This window comes from Strongylocentrotus purpuratus, unplaced genomic scaffold (genome assembly GCF_000002235.5).
Source record: "Strongylocentrotus purpuratus isolate Spur 01 unplaced genomic scaffold, Spur_5.0 spur5_scaffold_9, whole genome shotgun sequence".
Classification (NCBI taxonomy): domain Eukaryota; kingdom Metazoa; phylum Echinodermata; class Echinoidea; order Camarodonta; family Strongylocentrotidae; genus Strongylocentrotus; species Strongylocentrotus purpuratus.
Genome location: NW_022145615.1, coordinates 22200965 through 22223887, shown reverse-complemented (window position 1 = coordinate 22223887; position 22923 = coordinate 22200965). Strand labels below are relative to the sequence as shown.

The window sequence follows — 22923 nt, the reverse complement described above, 5'->3', positions numbered from 1 at the left end:
CAATATCGCTGTCATCTAATCATGAATTATTTGCAACTAATTCCTTGAATTTCAAATGAAACTATAAAATATGTTATTTTTTGTGTAACAGGACAGCATTGGATTTTGCGAGGATGTTCAACCAAACAGAGGTGGTGGATCTTTTGCAAGCATATCTGTAAGTTGAGTATGAAAGACAACATCAGTATATTATATTATACAACTATCTATTCTATTCATTCAATATCACAACATCCAAGTATGAATGGTATTCTTTACATCATTCATGTTCATCTTTCTATCTTTGTTAGCTACGAACAATAAGTGCTTATATTGTACAGATTTAACACTATTTCTGAATGCATACAAACTTACTCCAAATTTTTACTCCTGGGTATCTCAAAAAAATATTTATCCTCTACAAAGAGCCAAAAAGGTCATTGACTCGCCTTTCTTGCTCTCGAAAGACAATATGTGACTGGGAAGGCAGAAGTTTGGGGATGCATGGCTTAATGTCAGGGCACTTGCACACATAAAGGGTTTTGAGACTAGGATCAATGGTTTCTACATAACAGTACTGTAGCAACCACTGACTACTTTTCCTTTATTGATAAAATCTAGATACCTCTATAAGGCATGTACTTCAAACCTGTCGTACTGCCCGAACTAATGATGAAGGGCCACCTGTCTGTGCTTGTCACTTAGTTTCATCTCCACTAAAAATTCATACAATTAACAACTAAATTATTCATACCCCTTGTAAATTTCTTGTTTTTGTTTGTTTGTGTTTTTCGTAACTCGAAAATAAAAGATGGACTGGTTAGGGCCTTTGTTGGCTACAGTTAGAAGTAAGCATTAGAACCTGTCCAAAAACCCCACCCTGTCTACAGTGACCACGTTGTTTCTCCAGAGTGGCCTTTGTATACAGGTATCACTGCACTCTATGTCTGACTCTCATTGATCTCTTCTATCTTGACCCCCATCCAGGGACACTGTCCAAGCCAGCAACGAGGATGAGAGTGAGTTACTGAGGAATCACATCGAAGTGAGTACCGAAGACAGAGAGCTTCTTCAAGCCTACCATCACAGCTTTGATGACGAGAGGGTAGACCTGAATCTGGTTCTTGCTCTCCTGGACTACATATGCAGCCACTCACAAGAGGGTGAGTTATAGCATTATATCATGTTGGTGGTGATGGTGGTGATGGTGACAAAATCAAATAATGGCGGTGATGATGATTGTGATTATGCTGATTATGGAATTGCTGAAGATGATGATATTAACAATGATGATGATGATGATTAGAAGCGTTGAGGACAATTACCTCCTGGACAATCACCCCACGGAATACAACCCTGGACAGGCTACACCCACCCAGAAATCCACCCGAGAACAATTATGCAATTATGTCCTAGAACCGATTAGAAGTCACAAGTCTTGCATACTGCTGATTTAATTTATTGCAAAAAATTGTTGTGAGTAGACTAGTAGGATCCAAACTGTACAAAATGTTTATTGTCAATTCTTGGAATTGAAAGTGTAGCTTTTGGATTGTATAATTTCTGTCAATTCTGTGCCTTTAAAAATATATTAAGTAATTGACCCTTTGACTTATACCAACAATTCTTTTGTTGCAATGCAATCCTTTAGGTATTATTTTAGTCTTCTTGCCTGGCTATGATGACACCCTCATTCTACATGACATGTTGCTACTGGACGATACCTTTAGTGATCATTAGTCCTTTCAGTTCAGCACCCTTAACTGCGAATGTCAAAAAGAACCATCGAATGCTACTTTCAACCCAAGATTTGCAAAAAGGAGCACAATTTTAAATGTTTTTGTGTGGTGTTGACTTTGAATTTGAAGATGATTGTTTTACCTGACTGCTCAAAAAGCATGTATATGCTTGTAAGTAAACAACCAGGGGAGCGATGGCTTTAAGTCCTTGCTAAAGGCTTGGTAATGGGGATTAATGCCTTACCAAATAACACGAGCACATTGACTTTGTATCGAACGCGACCTCCCTGTGTCAAGACCACTGCTCTACCACTGAGCCATCGCACCTCCTCACAAATTCATGATTGTTCTCTTTTCCTTTCTTCAGGTGCCATCCTAGTCTTCTTGCCCGGTTATAATGACATTGTCTCCCTACGTGACATGTTGCTACAGGATGATACCTTCAGTGATCGCCGGTCCTTTCTGATCAGCACCCATCATTTAGATTGTCAAATAATATCGTCAAATGCTACTTTCAACCCTAGATTTGTAAAAAGAAGCACACTTTAAAATTCTATTTGTGGTGTTGAATGTAAAATTCATCAATAATATCTTTTCCTTTCTTCAGGTGCCATCCTAGTCTTCCTGCCCGGTTATGATGGCATCGTCTCCCTGCGTGACATGTTGCTCTAGGACGATACCTTCAGCGATCGTCAGTCCTTTCTGATCAGCACCCATCAAATAATATCGTCAAATGCTACTTTCAACCCAAGATTTGCAAAAAGAAGCACTGTTTTGGGGTGGTGTTGACTTTGAAATTCATTAATAATATCTTTTCCTTTCTTCAGGTGCCATCCTAGTCTTCCTGCCTGGCTATGATGACATCGTCTCCCTACGTGACATGTTGCTACAGGATGATACCTTCAGCAACGCCAGTCATTTTAGATCAGCACCCATCATTTTGAATGTCAAATAATATTGTCAAATGCTACTTTCAACCCAAGATTTGCAAAAAGAAGCACTTTCTTTAGGGTGGTGTTGACTTTGAAAATTCATCAACGTTCTCTTTTCCTTTCTCCAGGTGCCATTCTAGTCTTCCTGCCCGGCTATGATGACATCGTCTCCCTACGTGACATGTTACTACAGGACGATACCTTTAGTGATCGTCAGTCCTTTCAGATCTACACTCTTCACTCCAGCATGCAGAGCCATGATCAGAAGAAAGTCTTCAAGACACCAGGTGCAGGCATCAGAAAGATTGTAAGAATGAGAACCATACTTTTATTTGTCATATATTACATATTTGAAAGGTGTTTTAATGATTCATGTTCTATTTGCTTATGTTCATCACCTTTTTGTGTTCACTATTATTTAAACTATATAAAAGTTGCAACTTGTCTTTGATAAAACATTGTTATATTCTTTTTCATGTGAAGTCTATTCAAATGGATTGTGAAATTGAAAATGATATTCATTTTCATGTGATGTTAACTCCAATGAATTGTGAAATTGTGAACATGCATAAATTAATAAATGAATGAATAAAATAAACAGCCAAAGTAGAGTGTATAAGTATTACATGAGCTAACAAAGAAGACAGATAAATCAGATTCTGGGTAACATTCATTCTTGTGTTTCCAAATTTACAAAGTATTTCATCTTCACAGAAAATTTGGAAACAAACTCTTCCATGAGGAAGAATTCATTTTTGAATGGAGATGACAATAATGAGCAGAGACGGAGCAACTCTATTTTAATTGCTTGTTTAAAGCCCGTCTGCACTAGTTCGGCCAGGGGGATTAGACCTCCCTGCAAGGTCACTGACAGGTGGTTTTCTCATCAAATCAGCTCTCAATTTACATAAGAAAAAGGGGATCATGAGGGACCAACAGGTACCGATTGGGCATTGCTTGCTTTATAGAGGGCGCAAGTAGCTATAAATAGTGCAGTGGGGCTTTAACACATAACACAATTCATGTGTGTATGTTGATTTGAGGCTTATCACAGTTACATACTGTTGGTCAAAAGAGACAGCGTGAATGTTGAAGTCGTTGCTTTTCTGTTAATGTATTTTCTATCAAATCCCTTCACATGTTCATGTGTAATTTAAACTACATTTTAATGAATTTGTGTGAAAGGAAAAATGTTTGTATAAATTTTGCTTAAATTTTAATTTGCTTAAATTCTATTTTGCTCTATAAAGGTCTTGTCAACGAACATAGCAGAGACCAGTGTGACCATCAATGATGTAGTCTTCGTTGTAGACTCTGGCAAGGTCAAGGAGGTGAGTATAACATGTAGCACTCACATGTATGTTCAGCTCATTCATAGTGGAAATGGGAATTGTGAAAATGTATATTTGTTCATATCACATTTGTAGTCTTGTTTTTAAAGCCAATCTGCACTAGTTTGAACAGGAGGGATTAGATCTCCCTGCATGGTCACTGACAGGTGGTTATCTCATCAAATATGCTCTCAATTAACATAAGAAAAAACAGACCATGGGGGACCAACGGTTACCAATTAGGCATTGTTTGCTATATAGAGGGCGCAAGTTGCTACAAGTAGTACAGTGGGGCTTTAAGACTTGGGTTTTAAAAGCAAGGGTTTCAAAACATAATAAATATGACAATAAAACAAGTTCATAAATTTTGTTAAAGCTAAAGACCAGTTATGTTCATGCGATTGCATTGTGAAAGAAACGTTGTGAAATCGATCAGAAAAGGTTGATCATCTAGCATAGATGTACTGCAAGGTTCTGGAATCATCAAAATGATAAGAAATGTTGCCAAGTCTTCATAAAGTTAGAAGCACTGTACACAGAAAGATGTATATGGGACTACACACACGTGCGCGACACATGCATTTGTATCTCTCAACAGGCAAGAAATACACTAATTTACCAAATATATCAATTAGTAGGCGGTTTCCCGTCAAAATTTTTATCATCATGTAATATTCAAAACATGTTCTTTCACATGATTGGTAATAAGAGCTTCCATTTCATTTTTTGAAATTGGGGCGTTTCCAATACTGGTCTTTACCTTTAATCTTTTCATGTGTGTTGCATTTGTAGGATCTACAGATTTCACATCCTGAACTTTATATATGTTCTGCATATTTTTAGTTTGTATTATGTCTTCCAGTTATAAGAAAGAATTAATTTGTGTGGAGCACATTTTCAAGCCTCGATGCACTTTCAAATGCTCTTCATAATACAATATTAGCACAATAAGCTTGAGACTGTATATTTCATTGAAATTTTTGAGTGACATGTAAATTGAAACTACTGCTGCATGTTTATGTTACAGAAATCCTTTGATGCGATTGCTAATATCTCATCACTGAAGAGCAACTGGATCTCCAAGGCTAGTGCCAAGCAGAGAAGGGGAAGGTATGTATGCACATGGTATCAACGATACGATAGATATCTTGTGATCATTCAGTGTTGAGGATATAAAGATTTCTTTGTATTGTAGGGGAACATGAGCAAATAAAATATAACAATTATTTGTTTACCATACTTACATAACAAGTTTATCTTAATGCACTGCTGGAGAGAAAGCAAAGGAAGAGAATAATGAAAAGAGTGAGATATGCTAAGCATACTTCTGTTTCATGATAAACAGAATGATGTGTGTTGTAAATGATCATGCTAGTATTTTCCTAGATTAAGGAAGGAATACGCTGCTTTAAAAACAAACACAAAATACATTTCAAAGCCTTTTTATCATTGAAAAAATAAAAATGGTTGATAAAAGTCAATATATTTTCCTTACAAAGAATTTAACCGGATGAAACGGTAACACTTTACTGTGTAAAACGTATATGGTCAATCCATAATTCCTTTACTTGAATATGTATTATACATTTTAGTTTTGTTTGTTTTTCACTTCATTTGCCTATATACGGTATGCAAAATTGTGAGATTAACCAAAATAGATTTGTAACAAAATACATCTACTGAACTATATTCAATATTCAATTATTTAATTTAAACATATTTGTGGCTTACACCCAGTAAATAAGATCGATTGATCGATCTGTATTGAAAAACAAGTCAGAAAAAATCTTGGAACCAGCGGGACTTGAACCTGCATCTACTGCTTGCCGGGCAGCAACTCTACCACCAGGCCATCACTGGTCCATACCATTGATGAAAATATGTTTAAATAATTGAAATTTCTCCCAGGAAGCATTACATTTATAAAAAATTATTGTCCTATGGCAGATTAATGAATACTAATAGGTCAGAATGAATCAGGAGAGCTTGGGTATTTGTTTCTAGTTCACCGTGACTGTGCCATGGACCAGTGATGGCCTGGTGGTAGAGTCGCTGCCCGGCAAGCAGTAGATGGCAGGTTCAAATCCCGCTGGTTCCAAGATTTTTTCTGACTTGTTTTTCAATACAGATCGATCAGTCGATCTTATTTACTGGGTGTAAGCCACAAATATGTTTAAATAATTGAAATTAGTCCCAGGAAGCATTAACATTTATTTAAAAAAAATATATATATTCAAGTAGGGAATTCCTTGACTCTTCCCGATAGTGCCAAAACCATAAATAATGAGAACTTATGTCATATGTATGATCTGTTATGTTCTACAGAGCTGGTCGTGTACGTCCAGGCATGTGCTTCCATATGATCAGTAGAGTGCGCTTCCAGAGTCTACCAGACTTCCAGGTCCCAGAGATCCTGAGGACACCATTACATGTGAGCAAGAAATAGTATCTGTTTTTCCCTTTCAGTGTTAGTAAATCTGATCTTTCTGCAGTATCCTTAGTTATGTAACAATATTTGTTAGAAGTAGCTAATAATAAATGAATGTCATTGTGAAAAGCAAGGAGTATGTTTAACCCCCTCCCCATCCAAGAATGTTGCATAACATGGCTTTTTTTGTTCGAGTGTTGCACAACTTATGAGACTGATCGATACCAATCAGATGATCTAATATGCGGTCACTTGACGTAATCACGTGTTAGGCCAAATTTGAAGAAAATCAATGAATAATGAAAATACTGGTCTGAAACGTTTCCAATTCCATATTTTAGGCCTTTTTGCTTGAACTCATATCTATCTGTATCATCACAGTAATGATCTTGATAATTATAATAATAGTGGGTTCTTGTATAGCGCTCATTTCTGTCAGACTTGACACTCCTTTTCACAATTATAACCCAGCCTGGCTTTAGCATGGCTGCCATTATGGCACTCTAGCATTACAAGGAATTAATTCCTGCCAGGTACCCATTTACTTCACCTGGGTCAAGAGTGGCAAATGTAGATTAATGTCTTGCCAAAGGACATTAGTGCAGCGGCAGAACTCGAACTGCAAACCATGTGATCCACAGTCCAGGGACGTAGCCACTACACCAAGACACCTCCACAATGATGAAGTTGACAATGATTGTACTGATTGAACCCATTATTATTATCACTACAGGAACTCTGCCTTCACACCAAACTGCTTGCCCCGAATGAGACATCAATAGGTGACTTCTTGAAGAGGGCTCCAGAGCCACCCTCTACTATAGCTATCAAGAATGCCATCGGCCTTCTCAAGGTACTATTCATGTTTGTCTTATCTTTGATTGTCAACTATAGGTATCGTTCATTTATAATAAAGACCATTTTAGCAACATTTGAAATTCTTGGCTCACCTACAAAGGGAACAGTTGGTAGACTTTTATATCATATGCAAGGAGAAATCATGGCTTGTAAGCCTCCATACTTTTAGTAGACTACCATCTGGTATAAAATAGGTTTTTTGTTGCTTTGAAATATTGAATTCTTTTCAGCTATTGCTGATTGTTATTTTTAAACAAATTACTCAGAATGTATTTCCTAGAGCGTTAAAGACCGATCACTATATGATTTAACTCTGGGATAATCAATGACTTCAGGTTTAACAATTGTCTTCTGATGATTGTTTTTGAACAAATTACTCAGATTTTATATCCTAGAACTTCAAGTTAAATAATTGTATAATAATAATATAAATAACATTCCGCTTTTATACAGCGTTTAATACATTGATGATGTCTCTAAGCACTTTGCAGATATATAATCACCCCAGTCATGCACATGCTCCACTCCCGGGGAGCATTCCGGCCAGGCGTCATTTTACAGACGCTCGCAATGCTGAGCAAACTACATTAACTTTCGCTTCCCACGATCCTATTTATGTATTGTAATGTTTCTTTCTTCTTCTCAACTGCTCTTTGACAGTCCATTGATGCAATGGATAAGTGGGAGGACCTGACCGAGCTGGGCTGCCATCTAGCAGACCTACCCGTAGACCCTAGGCTGGGTAAAATGGTCCTCTATGCATTCCGGCCAGGCGTCATTTTACAGACGCTCGCAATGCTGAGCAAACTACATTAACTTTCGCTTCCCACGATCCTATTTATGTATTGTAATGTTTCTTTCTTCTTCTCAACTGCTCTTTGACAGTCCATTGATGCAATGGATAAGTGGGAGGACCTGACCGAGCTGGGCTGCCATCTAGCAGACCTACCCGTAGACCCTAGGCTGGGTAAAATGGTCCTCTATGCCATCGTCTTGAAGTGCCTTGATCCAGTCCTCACTATCGTGTGTGCTCTTGCCTACAAAGATCCATGTAAGGAATATTCATGCATTGTATGTTCAAATTTGAAGTTATCGTGTGACCTGTCTCTGACCTTGTCCTGGTTCCAGAATTTTGTGTCCCTATATTGATATATTCAATAAAAGTTTTTTTTCTTTTCTTCTTCCCATGGGCTTGTAGTGAAGCAATTGCTTTGTCGAAGTACATATTTTTACATAATAATAATAATAGGCATTTGTAAAGAGCCGTCTATCTAGATAGATGGCTCTATTCCGAGTGGCACAAGAAAAATAGAAAGAATAAGAAAGTTCGGATGAGTGTCATAGTGCCAAGTACAGGTATTGTTAAAAAAGATAAGATTTCAGCTTGGATTTAAAGATACATCAAGTATGCCAATTTACTACTGCAAAACAAAATGGATTGGGTTCATAGATATCTTTGATTTGCGAGTGCAACCATGTTTCAGAGGGATTCCCAAATGTAAATCCACACATGCCAGACAGACGCTCTTCTTCATAGTAAAGAATGCATGGCCCCATTTGAAAATTGTTTTCTATGAGTAATTTGAAATGATTAATGATTATATAAATGTCTTCTTTTCTGTCCTGCCATCCACCCCCTCTCCCTTTCTCTCTCTCTCTCTCTCTCTCTCTCTCTTTCTCTCTCTCTCTCTCCCTCTCTCTCTCTCTCTCTTTCTCTCTCTCTCCCTCTCTCTGAGGAGCAAGCTCAGAGAGCACTACAGTAGTGCAGGAGCATTAGTAGAATACTGATCACTGATCACATATATCTACCTTTAATCCAGGAGGGCATGTACTTTGTTGTCAGCGCTTGGATCTGTAACAGGATATGTATGATCATTTTTTTTTCTTCACCTCTTTCCATAGTTGTGCTTCCCAGCCACCCATCTCAGAAGCGTGCTGCCATGCAAGTGCGCAAGAAGTACACTTCCAACACATTCAGTGATCACATGGCCTTACTCAGGGCATTCCAGGTCAGTAACACACACATTTTTTGAAAACTTGTAGTGATTCTAGAATCAAAGCATGACCCTTTATAGTCATAGAATGAAGTACAGGTTGCAAAATCGTTAAGTTGAGAGTTCAGGAGATTTTTAAGTTACTGTGACAAATGAAGAAGAGCATGCTTGTGTCACGTAGTGCTTAGATTAGAACTCAGTTTGGATCTTTGGTTTTCAGAGGCATTTAGTTTCTTAAGTTGCCAACAAACATAGGGTTTCAAATTGTATACATATTCCAATTTATATGATAATGTTTGACATTTCAAATTTGCAGGAATTTGGAAAATCACTACATATCAGTTAAAGGGATAGTTGAGTTCTGTTTTCAGACCGCAAATGCCTTCAAAGTGCATGGTTATTGCCCTTATTCTTATCTATGACATGTTTAGTGCCCTTTTAGAACCTAAAATTGCTATGAAGGTAATTTTAGACCCCAAAATGTGTGAAATTTAGCCAACAGATCATACCAATTCAGCTTCACTTTTAAAAAAACATGGTGACCATTGATTAATTATTTAATTAAAAATAACAATACATGAGCCAGCTAATTGTGGGTAATATAAGCAACACAAAAATGCCAACCGAAAAAAAGTAAACGTCGGCATTGGCCGAAGTACGACGTAAAAGGCGTTATTTCGGTTTTTTCCACGTTTTTTTCAAATTTTTCTAATTTTGATCAAACAAAGATGTTTTTGTCATTTAAATATTATGTTCTTTCAAATTTGACACTCAGTTTTTCATTATCTCACAAAAAAATTACTTTATGTAGCGCCCTCTGCAACAGAACTCAACTATCCCTTTAACACTACCTATTTTTTGAACTATTGCAATATCAAAACATAATCTCTATAATTCATACATTTGTAGCTTGAATGTAATTACATGATTTATAATAACTGTACTACTGTTTTTACAAGCTAGCTAGTCCTAATGTCTTGTTTTTGCTGTTTGGTTTTGTTACCAGTCCTGGCAGCGAGCCCGTAGCGATGGCTGGGAAGGGACCTTCTGTGATAGGAACTTCCTTTCAAGAGCCACCATGGAGATGATTGTAGGAATGAGGTAAGAGAATCAGTAGAAAAAATTGGGATTTTTTATGTTATTTGAGAGAGATGAGATGAAGTTTGAACTCATCCATGGTTGAGGATCTGGGCCCGTTGCACAAAACTTACCATTGACATACCTGCCAACCCTTCCGAATAATCCAGAATATTCCAATTTTCTTGCCATCAATTGTAACTACCATGGAAACCTTGATTTTGATTGGCTGTGGAGCCCTTTTACCATGGTAGTTGCCAATGGTAAGTTTTTTGCAACGGGCCCCAGGACCCTGTTTCATAAAACTTGTTATCAATGACAAGTAACAATAACTGTTATAAGCTACAGTAATTGTGGAATTTTGATTGGCTGAGAGCAGACTTGTCATCGAAATGAAGCATTTGTTCTTGATAACAAGTTTTATGAAACAGGGCCTTGATGTGAGATTTTACAAAATGTTTTCCTTTGTTTCATGTTTGTAGTGAAATGATTATGCGTTTGTCAAGAAATTTTCTCTTGAATTGCCTTTTGACACTGGTCCTATTAAATCTGCTCTTATTATGTCATGTAGTCTATGCCAATAGTATAAGATTTTGACTGACATTTTGTTATGATCCCCAAACTTAATTGATAGGGCATCTGGCTTTGTGAGCCCATTAGTATGAACATGCAACTGATATTTCATTTTGGTTCAGGACACAATTGATAGTAATATTGTAAAATTGTGATTGATATTTTATTTTGGGATAGGATCCAGACAAGGTCTGATCCAGCTCTGAGTCTTTCTGGGATAAAGAGTGAAGATGTGCTGCTGTTTTGTAAAGAACTCCTATGCTAGACTAGCATATTTGTTAGATCAGAAGAGCAAGATTGTGACTCATATTCCTTCTTTTATTCAATCCAGGAATCAGCTGCTCGGCCAACTCGGCGCTTTTGGCTTTGTCATACCATTAGTTTGAGATTTGGACCAATCAATCTTATTTGGTCTAGGACACTGCCGTCAGGCTATTGTACTGCAGTAAACTATTGTGAAATTGGGACTGATATTTTGTTTGGGGATATGATCTAGACAAGGCCAGCCATTAGGCTATTTTACTGCAATAATGTAAAAACTGTGACTGGCATCTTTTCTTTGTCTAGCACCTAACTGTTAGGCAAGCTGAGAGCATCCGGCTTTGTAAGAGCAATTTGGTATAGGACACTGCCATTAGGCTATTGTACTGCAATATTGTAAAAACTGTGACTTGCGTCTTGTCTTTGTGTAGGACCCAACTGTTAGGTCAGCTCAGAGCATCCGGCTTCGTGAGAGCAAGAGGACCGGGAGATATCCGTGATCTGAACACCAACTCTGAGAACTGGGCAGTGGTCAAGGCATCCCTGTGTGCTGGCATGTATCCCAACATTCTCAAGGTGGACAGAGAACGCAGACAACTCACCACCAAGTAAGTCCTCTCGACTATCAATTGTGGTTTCAGTATAGGGATTCACTAAGTACAAACTGGAATGACCAGAGATCAGACAGGAATTGGAGATTAAAACACTTTTAATCAGGCGATAACGGCCTCTGAAAAGCACGATAAGAATATCACAGACAACTGTCAATTTTTCAGTTTCAGTGCCAGTCATGTGCTATATCATGTAGATAAGGGGAAAAAAAATTATTACCTTGATTCAAAACACTGTTCTGCACAATCTTGTATGGATAAGTAGAAAGCAAAAATCTTCTGCAGTGCATTGTAAAACAAGTACAGGGCCCCTTCTTACAAAGAGTTGATATTAATCGCAACTTATTAATCAATCACAACTATGTACATAAGAGATAGGGGACTGCAAACTTGCGATTGATTTTGATCAATCGCAAATCTTTGTAAGACGGGCCCTGGTATACACAAGCTGATTGTTAGATGATGATGATAGAATCATGATTTATGATGGAGATAATGATTAGGATTAGGATGATGAGGATGAAGATGAGGAAGAGGACAAAGATGAGGATGAGGATGACAACAATAATGTTAAATATTTTCTTATTGCTTTCACAGAACTGAGTCCAAGGTACGCTTCCATCCCAACTCTGTACTCCATGAGGTGACTAAGGGCAAGACATCCCTGAGTGAGGAGCATATGAGAACAGTAGATAGCCTACCGTCAGACTGGCTCCTATATGATGAGCTCACCAGGTATGTAGGAGATAAAAATCCCCCTTCCCCCATCCCCTCCTCTCTCCCCTTCCTCCTTCTCTCTCCCTCTCCCCCTCTCACTCTCTATCCCTTTCTCTCCATTTCTCTCTATCCATTTCTCTCCATTTCTCTCTCTCTCTCTCTCCCTCTCCCCTACCCTCCCTCTCACTCACTCTCCCTTCTCTCTCTGTCTCTCTTATCTCTATCTTTTCTATTATTCTGGATATATGTTGAATGAGGAAAATATAGAGATGACATTGGGAAGATGGACAACAAAACTTCATGTGAAAGAAATAGCAATGCACCTGCTCAATATTTGATCAACAATATATGCTCAATATTAAATTCATCGTTTATCTATGTGTGAGAGTAATGAATTAAAAGGTTACCACTTATTCTGATGCAACATGATTAATTACAAACCTTATCAGCACCCCTACCTGAGTCCTTTCAAAAAATGTCTAATAATGCCCCTCGCTTTTTATAGTCTTAAAATGCCAGCGTTTTTATTTTTAATTGTTATCCTACATTCTTCAGCTCCCACTTCAGGACCAGTGTCCGATGTGTGACCCTCATCTCTCCCATCACCATCGCCCTGGTCTGTGGCCCCGCCCGTCTACCTTACGACGCCCTGGTCCTACCGGAAGGAACCGCCTCCTCCATGGCAACCAGGATGGGACCCAATGGAGATGCTGCTGCCAACGACTCCAGCGAAGGAGAGGATGATGATTACAGGGTTGCCAAGGCAACGCTCAAGCTGGACGAGTGGTTGGTCATCAAGTCTGAGTCTCAGGTGAGTGTGTTCACTTGTTTCAAACTTTGACGACAAAATGTCCACATACGGAAGTGTATGGCTAAATGTAATACAGTCAAACCTGCTTTAGTGACCACCTGTCTACAACAAGCACATTTTTTGTTTCCCTTGAAAATGGTTTCTCATTGAAACATGTACCAAATGAATCTGTCTACAAAGACCACTTTTTGCGTTTCCCTTGGGTGGTCGCTGTAGACAGGTTTGACTGTAGCTGTGTAGTGCAGACTTCCTTGGTCATTTCCAATGTCAAGTACGGTCAAGGTTGAACAGCTTAGACTTGTGGCTGTTCATCAAGTCTGAGCCTCTAGTGAGTGCCTTCATTTGTTCAGAGACTTGTAACAATTTAAATAACAAAAATAATGTGAACAAGACAAATTTATGTGGTATATTTCATACAAATATTATATTAATGAATGAACTAGAGTTTGTGAGTGTACTCTATCTGTTCTGCAGTTTAATCAATTGAAGTATGTTCTTTACCTCTGAGCTGTTATATTCCATGCAGTCCTTCAATTGTGAAATGATATTATGGGTGATAAGGAATCCAAAGAGAAAGATGATGCAAAAAGAATATTAATATGTGAAATAGTCAATACTCCCAATCCAGCTGTCTTCTCTTTTGATAAATCATATTTATGTGATGATTTAATAAAGCCATCTCATAAATATAAGGAAAATTTAACAGCTATCTTTTTAAGATAAAAAAATGAATAATATATATTAAGACATTTTTGTATAGTGCATAACACATGGGCCTAATTGCATGTCTCTATGCACTTTACTGAACAGAATACAGGCAGGGGAGTGGAAATGGTGCACTGGCTTCATAAATGTGAGATCTTACCAAGTGCTAAATATGATATCATCATGGTTTAACGTCTTTAATTAAGCAAACTTCATGTATGTGATATCTAATGTATCTGCGTTCATGTTTCTCTTGTATACAGGCAGCGAGCTTGGTCCTGCAGTTGAGGACCAAGTGGCATACATTGTTCATGAGACGAATGAGAACTCCAGCCAAGCCTTGGTCTCAAGCTGATGAGGTAGGTCCTCTCCTTACTATTACTCACATCAATTACAGTCAAACCTGTAGCAACCGCCCAAGGGAAACACTAAACATGGTCTTTGTAGATAGGTTCCTTTAGTAGATGTTTCAATGAGAAACAATTTTCAAGGGAAACAAAAAATGTTGCCTTTGTAGACAGTGGTCACTAAAGCAGGTTTGACTGTACTTAGTTGCCAACCATTCCCATTTTGGAGGAATGATCCATATTTGTACGCCTTCAAACTAGTGTTACAGGCCCTTTATTCCTCTTATTTTCTGAAATCATCTGTATAAAAAACAAGTAAAATACACTGTACTCCTATTTTTTAGCTTCAGAGATTCCTAATCTTTTTTTTGTAGAAAGTTGGTAGGTATGCAATTAAAGCATTATAGATAATGGATGTTGGAAGAGTTTACATTGTATATAAAAAGAATGAAAGTTCTGATGTACGCTGTTTGAAGTAGCCACCGAGTTTAGCCAAAGGCCACACAGTTATTGATGTAATATTTCATTTGAAAATACTTTTATTCTTGATGTTTATATTGATCATCTTTATTCAATCATACTTTGTTTTCACAATGTACATGAAAATCAAATTAAATTACAATAAAGATGTGACACAAAAACCCAGGTCCTCTGTGTGGTTATGAGCATTACTGCTATAACCACACGATAGGCAGGGTGTTGCAAGGGTAAAAAGAGCATGAAAATGCAATGGGGAATAGATAATCATCTTTGTCTAACTTTTGATGTTTGCAGGCTGTGCTGAAGACACTGATTAAAGTACTGACCAATGAAGAACAATCACTTGGTCTCCAGCAGCCAGTAGGAGTGGGACAGAGACCTAAACCAATGGGTATGTTTCTATCATAACTCTATTATCAAACAAACATTTACTTTACTTGTATAAAAGAGAACTTTTGCTGAGCTAGCGCCATGAGCTTCCCTGGACGGTGTGCGCTCTATAAGTTTACACTATGATTATTATTATTATCACATTTTACATGGACCCCCATGAAAGACTGGAAGGACTATTGTAGCATTTTATCAGGAAATATATTACATTGTCGTGTTTTGTGTGATTTTTTTTCATAATACAAAAAAGAAATACTTTGCTTAAGTATATTAAAGCTGGCATTTCGTCTGTTTAGAAAATGATAACAAGTTTTAACAATGGAGTTCTGGCTTTTTGTCTCCTTCAAGAATAGGTGAATAGAACAAAGTCAATATGCCAGGGGGTTCTGATTATCCAATTTGTATTGTAGCATATTTTACATGTTTGCAAGGAAAGTGTTGGAAGTTTTGATTCAGCTGTATTATGGATGTTTATTTTATACCCACCATAGAAAAATTGCTGTGCAATAACAGATACTCATCTCCTATGTGGTACTTTGCCATACTACATATAACACAAATGAGAAGTCGTTGATTAATGGAATAGTGAATATGAATAATAAAATGTGATTAATTTGTCCTGTAATTCTTTGTCAAAATGTGTTCTATGTAATCTAGATACTCTCATTGATATATTTTCCTTTTTTCCCTTTCCTCTGACAGCAATAGAGCAGTTCAACAGCCCTCCCAGTGGCAGTATGTCAAATCGCTTTGCAAATTCACAGGTAAAACTTTGTGGAGAAAACTTTCCTTTTACAGCAGTTTGCATGGAAATTTATATTTGATAGTCCGTAGCACGACAGCAGTTCTTAGTATGTTATTGCTCAATACAGAGCTTTATGTGCCATAATCATTCTTCCTTTAAAATCAGAATCTATTCCTCACATACTTCTTATCTGCATTACCCCAGTATACTCATGGTATACCTTTTTGATAGTCATTGGATATGACATGTTTAGAAATAGATTTCCAGTTTCACACAATGGCATTAGAGTTCAAAACTAAAATGTGCCTGATATATTGATGTACAGCTAACAACTAAATTATTCATACCCTTATCAAGTTGTGTAATTGTTTAAGTATGTGAAAAATTTACTTGTCTCAGTTTCTTGAGAATGTGACATATTACAGCTTACATTTAAAAGGATTGAACAAAGACCCTAATTCAACCAATCCACTTTTCATTCTTGTGTTATGGAAAACACAAAAATCATCAAATTTACAAGGGGTATTAATAATTCACTTATTAACTGAATGTTTATCATGTGGCAAATAATGAAAAAATCTTCAAGTAAAAAATGAAAGATAAACAGATAAGAGTTATAAATCAGACTGTGTAATTACATCTTTGAATGCTTCCTTCTCACCACGAAGGGCAAGAGCAGAGGAAACTGGAGAGCGAATGATCAGAGGCAGGGAGGTAAGTTGGATATGGTGTTTTTTTAATGTTTTGATGCGAGTGTGATGTAATCTGAGGCAAAGTTGTCTGTTCTCTCATGTGAACATCCTTCTTTAATCTTTTTATTGTGATACATGTATAGCAGAAATTATTTTAGATATTAACTGGGTACTTGGTACCAGTAAGGCCTTGTTCAAAATTGCTGGGAGTTTTTGTTATAATTATGTAATGTGCAAAATGCGTTCCATTTCTGTATCTTGTAACACAGCACTCATTGAATATGCGCAAGACCTTTGATATGCGCAGTTGCCTTTCATTTACAATTTTCAAAGAACCCTGTCTACAGTGACCACTTTTTGTGTTTCCCTTGGATGACCTTAAGACAGGTAACAAGGTTTGACTGTATCTCTGTCTTTTCTCTCTCCACATTCTCTATTTATCCTTCTTTCCCTATCTCCCTATCTCCCTCCCCCTTCCCCCTCTTCACCACTCACTCTTCTACCAAACAGGCCAATACAGTGGTAGAGGTGGTGGTGGTGGTGGTCGACCCCAGCCCCCATCCAGCCCCTCCTACCAGCAGACCAACAGTGGTTACAGGGGTCAGAACCAAGGTCAGGGTCAGGGTCAGGGAGGAAACTGGAGACAGTCACCCACATCAAGAGGAGGTCATGCTGGAAGGTGGAATAACTCACAGAGGTAAACAAATGAATAACCAACCTTGCTAAATGTTTATTTAAAAAATGATAGTAACTGGATTTAGAATAGATATTAGAATGTAGAAGATACTGTCATTTTCTTTTTTTCAAATGAAGAGTTAATATTTACCACATCTACATGAACTTGTTTGTGCGAACAATTGAACTATTTACTGTCATCACAGACTATTCACTATAATAATCTATAAACTAGCTAGCACTTACATATGCACGTTTATTACAATAATGGAAATATTTGTGAGGAGTTATGATGAATATTCATTAAAGCTATTTATCATGATTTTTTTTGATTTTTTTAAAATTGCTCCACATTATCTCACAGGACTCTAACCCCTCAAAGACTCATTGATATCTAGAGATAATAAATGTAGTGATGTTCCTTTTTACATCCTTCCCATGACAGAACCCCACCAAGGAACTCGATGTTTCCTGACAACCACCAGCAGCAGCAGAGAGGTGCTTCAGGTAACTCCCATGTCCCCTGGTCCACCCAGGACGGGAGCAGCTTCAACCCCATGGCCCATTCCAGCCCCGCCTTCCAGACTGGTCCTCAGTCCTTCAAACCCTCTTCTTCCAAATCAGACAGGGTCTCCCCCGTACCCTACGGCAGCGGTAGAGACTCCTCCCGTGGTGGTAGGAAGGGATCTCCTGGTGGTGGGGGTAAGGGAAGTCGCCTTAATGTCAACGCCAAGGAGTTCCAAGGGTCAGGCTACAAACCGAAGGGGGGCGTCCGTCCACCCCCTGGTTTCTCACAGTTTTAAACATCTGGAATTCTCCTGGTAGGAAGGGATCGTCCGGCACGGTGTGGGGGTAATCGCCTCAAAGTCTGTGCCAATGAGTTTCATCCTGGTTTTCAATAGTTTTAGGAATCCAGAAGTTGTCTGTTGAGCTAAAATGTATAGGAGTTGACGCCTGTTCGGCTCTCAATAGACAAATTCTCCTCCTTGGAGGTAATCTTGAGTTCGGATACGAGGGGAATAGTTTGAAAGGACTAGAGCAATTTTGTGTTTCAAAATATACTTTAATGTAAGCGTTACCCAGGGAAGTCCACAAACAAAATTTAAACTTGTGAAATTGGATTGTAGAAAGAGTATGAACTGATGTATGCGCAGCACAAAGTCCCTTGTAGACAAATTCCTGGGCTTGCTGAAGGGCTCTACGATTCTTAGATGCACTAAGGTGCAATTTGAGCCATATTTCAAAGCATTTTCAAACAAATGTTGTGATTAATATTTCATAAATGATTTGATTGGATATGAAGTTTAATATCTTTCTGATTTTCAAACCTGTCACTGTTACATGTTTAAACACCTTGTGGACCACCCTGTGGTACCCTTGTTGGGGAGAATTTACTCTCAGGTTTCCCAGCTTTCCTTGAAATCAGGGGAAACCTGAAAATGAATTCCCTTCATTTTCAGTCAGGGAAGATGTCAGAGGATTTGAGAAAAAAAATCACTCAAAATCAGAGGAAATGAGTTCATTGGCCTAAGAAGTAAATACAGTCTGTTATACAGTTTTTCATTGAAACCTGTACAAAAGGAGCCTGTACATAAGGACCACCTGCCTATAAAGACCTATGTTCATGTTTCCCTTGAGAGGTCTTTGTATACAGGTTTCACTGTATTTTGTGTTGTCTAACCAGCATATCCACCAAATTAATGACTATGGTGGCTTTCTTGTATGTGAAATGCTTCTTATTATGATCCTGGAATTAGAAAATTCCACCTGGGCAAAATTTGACAAATTTGGAAATTTTGTAAGTTTTAATGAAATGTTGGGAACTCCTTGGCCCGAATTCACAAAGCAAGGTTTGAGCTCAGACCAAGGTTTGAGCTCAAACCTCCTTTTGTTTCGCCAAACCTCCTTTTGTTCTTTACAAACCAGGTTTGTAAAAAACGCGTAAAACGTGTCATATGACGTACGAAAACCAAGGTTTGTCGACAAACCTCCTTTGTGAATTCAGGCCCTTAAGTCCCACATCAGAGAACCAAGTCTGTTTTATGTACACGGGTCACAGGTTTCAATATTTGTGTGTCGGACTTTCAAGACATTGTGTTTTTTTTTTGTATTGAACATGTTGTTATCTTGCCATAGAGAATGCTGCACACCTTTGTTTGAAATGAATAACACTTCATGATAATACTTACACCTGGATTTGTGTCTGAAATACAGGAAACGGACGGAAATTGAAAATTAGCCCTCTTTTAAAAAGGGTGAACTTCCGGTAGTAGTTTCTCACTCTTTGGGAGAAAAGTTCACATAGATATGTGTGACTTATTGAATCAAAATCCTATCAACTCTTATGCTTCTGTAATTATATACTCACTTTAAAGATTATGAAAATGATTTATGTGATTGTACTGGATTTAATAACGAAATACTGCCAAGACAGATGTGTTATTTAGATATTTAATCAATATCCTTAATGAATTTGACCTTGTTATTTCTGTAACTGGAGCTTCTCTCCAATGTGGAAGGGAAAAATACATTACTTACTTGCAGCTTTCTAGTTTCTAAGCATTCATGCTGAATATATCTTGATTAATAATTTGATACTTTCTGAATAATTGTGTTTTGCTAAAGTGATGCCATGTAAATTTGAGAATTAGGTTTAATGTAATGTACAAATTATTACAAAATATGTGTGCTCTTTGAGGAACAGAATGATGAGTTTACAAAACTTGAGATATTTTATGAATTCAATTGTTTTTTCCTCTTTACTTGTATCGGACATGTATGAATTTCAATGGAAATCTATGATGTATGTAACAAGGTAGATTTTATTTCATTATGAATAACTGACGTGACCCACCGAAAATGTTTATTAGTAATAATGCCAATATCATTGATTACTGTTGGTTTATTACATTATTGATAAGCCTTTCCGAGTCTTTATGCCAGAATTAAATAAAGATTTTGTTTTCTTGAAGAATTGATGCAGACTTCAATAAGTGTATATCCTGAATTTGAATAATTGCCAAGAACGATTACTTGTTGCTTGTAGATCATCCAGCCAAGATCACATATCTTCAAATTATGTACATGTGTTGAAATCTTGTATTTAATGTGAATTGAATTATTGTTCATGTCAAACAAAAACAAACTTGTGTAAATGTGTTCTGTCCTGTGGCATTCTACATACTAATCAACATTTAGTATATTGTAAAGATATGTTGAACATTCAATATCATAATCTTGTTCTCGTTGCATTCTTATCTAGTTTCAACCTGAAATAGACTCTGTGTAGTCCATGTTCAGAAATATACTCATAGCTGCCAACCATTCCTATTTTTGAGGAATGATTCCAATATATTCTGGTCTTCAAGCTAATGTTTTGAACCTAGATTCCTTTCTTTTCCTGAAATATTGTGGGTGAAAAGTATACAAAATAGACTGTGTTCCTAATTTTGCCTTGAGAGAGATTCCCAAATTTTGCTGTGAAATGTTGGCAGGTATGTATATTCCATGTAATGTAGGAAATATTTAAATACAATCAAGAATTATGGAAAGATGGTGAATTGCATTACTGATGTTTAGAATAATTCCGGTCGTACCTCTACCTTTATTACTGGAAATCAAATGTGGATGGATTTTTTTTTTATATCAAGTAATTTTCATATCTTAATGCCTTGTGATAATGGCTCTGAATAAATTGAAGACCAAAGGGTTCGTCTGAAAACCCCTATTGTTGTCATATTTTACTCATAAGATAATTGGAATCACAGGGTTTTTCATCATGACATCATCTAGTTGCATAGAAAGAAAGAGATGTAGAAACAACTCCAAAAACTGCCCATATACTGACATTTTTAGTGTAGGAAGTACGTATTTTATCAAATATAATTTGTATTTTTAGATATATATGCACGTTTCCCATATTAGGACCTCGCTCTTTCTTGATTAGAGGATATATTTCTTGGTATTTATCTCAATGAACTCAATAGTGGTAGAATTGAAACAAAAATGGTCAAAATAATATATGACATTCTCAAAATCATGTCAGTTAAGGATTTTAAGGAGAGATATAGAAACATATTGAAACCTGTAGTTTGGATAGCTTAATTTATACGGAACAGTACAAAAAGACATTTTTATTACAATTTAATTAAATGCATTTCTTTGTATATTGGTTATTGCTACAAGCTTTATTTTGTTGAAGATACAGGCTTAGTGTTATGTTAAAATCAGGGTTTAGGTAGATACAAAGTGTTTTGTTTAAGGGTTGATTTTAGTGATGTTTTAACTAATTTAGGAAGTTTAGAATTAAGTAATTGTCTTGGATTTGTTTTACAGAACCCAATTTGATCATACCTGAATTTACAATGTATTTTTCTCATCAAATATGCTGTTATTGATATTAATGATATTGTTTGATGATTTTGTGACACTGGCTTTTACTTTCAAATGAAGATTCTTTGGAAATTGTTTGGATTCTTGTAATTTCTCCATTTTGCTATTATGGAATTTACATTTATTATCTTAGGACTTGGAATGTGTTAAATGTGCCAAAGATTATCATATGATATGCATGATGGAATTCTTTTTATATACCTAATTCTTCATTCTTTCGATTGGAGCTGATAACACTGTATATATGTTATTTTTATGTAGCATTGAGCATGGTACAATACATATACATAGATGTATAAATGTTTACAAGAAAAAAAATAAAGATATATGTAAATTTTCAAATTAAGTTATTGTTGAACATGTCAATAAGTTGAATTGTAATAAAAGTTTTACTAAATATTCACAAAAATAGATTGCTGTACTGATTTCGTTATTAGAGTACATGAAGTTTTTTATTTGGGTATCGATGTAGAATTGTTTGATAGTCATCTGCAGTGGTAAGTAAATGGAAAGTCCAGCCAATAAAATGAGAAACTCAGAAAAGGGGTCTAGTGAAAGTTTTAGATGTAACTGATAAGTGATTAGGATGATAAAGTTATATATTTTCAAGACAGTATCTATCTATCTATGGGTTGTTATTTTCATTATTTTGTACTTCATAATGAAGTAACAAAACACATGTTTTAAATAATGATTTTGTTGGGGAGGGGGGGGGGGGATCCACCTACTACTAACAGACATGGGCATAATACCATACAAAATAAGAAACAAATTCAGGAAACCTGTTATTTTAACATTTGTTAATAGTTTACACATCCTTTATTCAAGTATTTACACAGTATACAAAAATGATGCATAAACACAAAGAGGTACCGGTAAATTTGTACGTAATATACAAGCAGGTACTTGGTTATTTGCATTAGTCTAAACCACACCATGTACTCACAACTTTCATTCCAGAAATCTGGAATTTACATTAATTTCTGAAGCAAACCAAATTAATAATGATGATGATGACAATGAATTTAAATTAAAATGCATACTTGTATTGAATTGCATTTGACATCCAAAGTATGGTTTTTATAAATATAATACTGCAGGTGGTGAAAATCAGCATGCACATCGTAGAATGTAACTAGATGATCAAACATTTTCAACTGCATAGTTTCATGTAAATAATGTTAGC

At 36.7% G+C, this 22923-nt stretch overlaps 1 protein-coding gene across 1 annotated transcript in view; it reads left to right on the top strand.

The window, feature by feature from the left end:
- Window positions 1–19008, top strand: part of LOC578334 (3'-5' RNA helicase YTHDC2) — a 34067-nt gene extending 15059 nt beyond the window's left edge. The window contains exons 14-33 of the mRNA XM_030976830.1: window positions 92–157; window positions 967–1142; window positions 2779–2957; window positions 3901–3981; window positions 5009–5091; window positions 6307–6412; window positions 7143–7262; window positions 7928–8017; window positions 8243–8318; window positions 9170–9276; window positions 10268–10362; window positions 11604–11780; window positions 12381–12518; window positions 13056–13311; window positions 14280–14375; window positions 15138–15234; window positions 15936–15997; window positions 16647–16692; window positions 17181–17367; window positions 17791–19008. Coding sequence (XP_030832690.1) covers window positions 92–157; window positions 967–1142; window positions 2779–2957; window positions 3901–3981; window positions 5009–5091; window positions 6307–6412; window positions 7143–7262; window positions 7928–8017; window positions 8243–8318; window positions 9170–9276; window positions 10268–10362; window positions 11604–11780; window positions 12381–12518; window positions 13056–13311; window positions 14280–14375; window positions 15138–15234; window positions 15936–15997; window positions 16647–16692; window positions 17181–17367; window positions 17791–18148 — 2596 coding nt within the window. The 3' untranslated portion in view covers window positions 18149–19008. The remainder of the gene's footprint in view (window positions 1–91; window positions 158–966; window positions 1143–2778; window positions 2958–3900; window positions 3982–5008; window positions 5092–6306; window positions 6413–7142; window positions 7263–7927; window positions 8018–8242; window positions 8319–9169; window positions 9277–10267; window positions 10363–11603; window positions 11781–12380; window positions 12519–13055; window positions 13312–14279; window positions 14376–15137; window positions 15235–15935; window positions 15998–16646; window positions 16693–17180; window positions 17368–17790) is intronic.
- Window positions 19009–22923: the final 3915 nt, after the last annotated feature.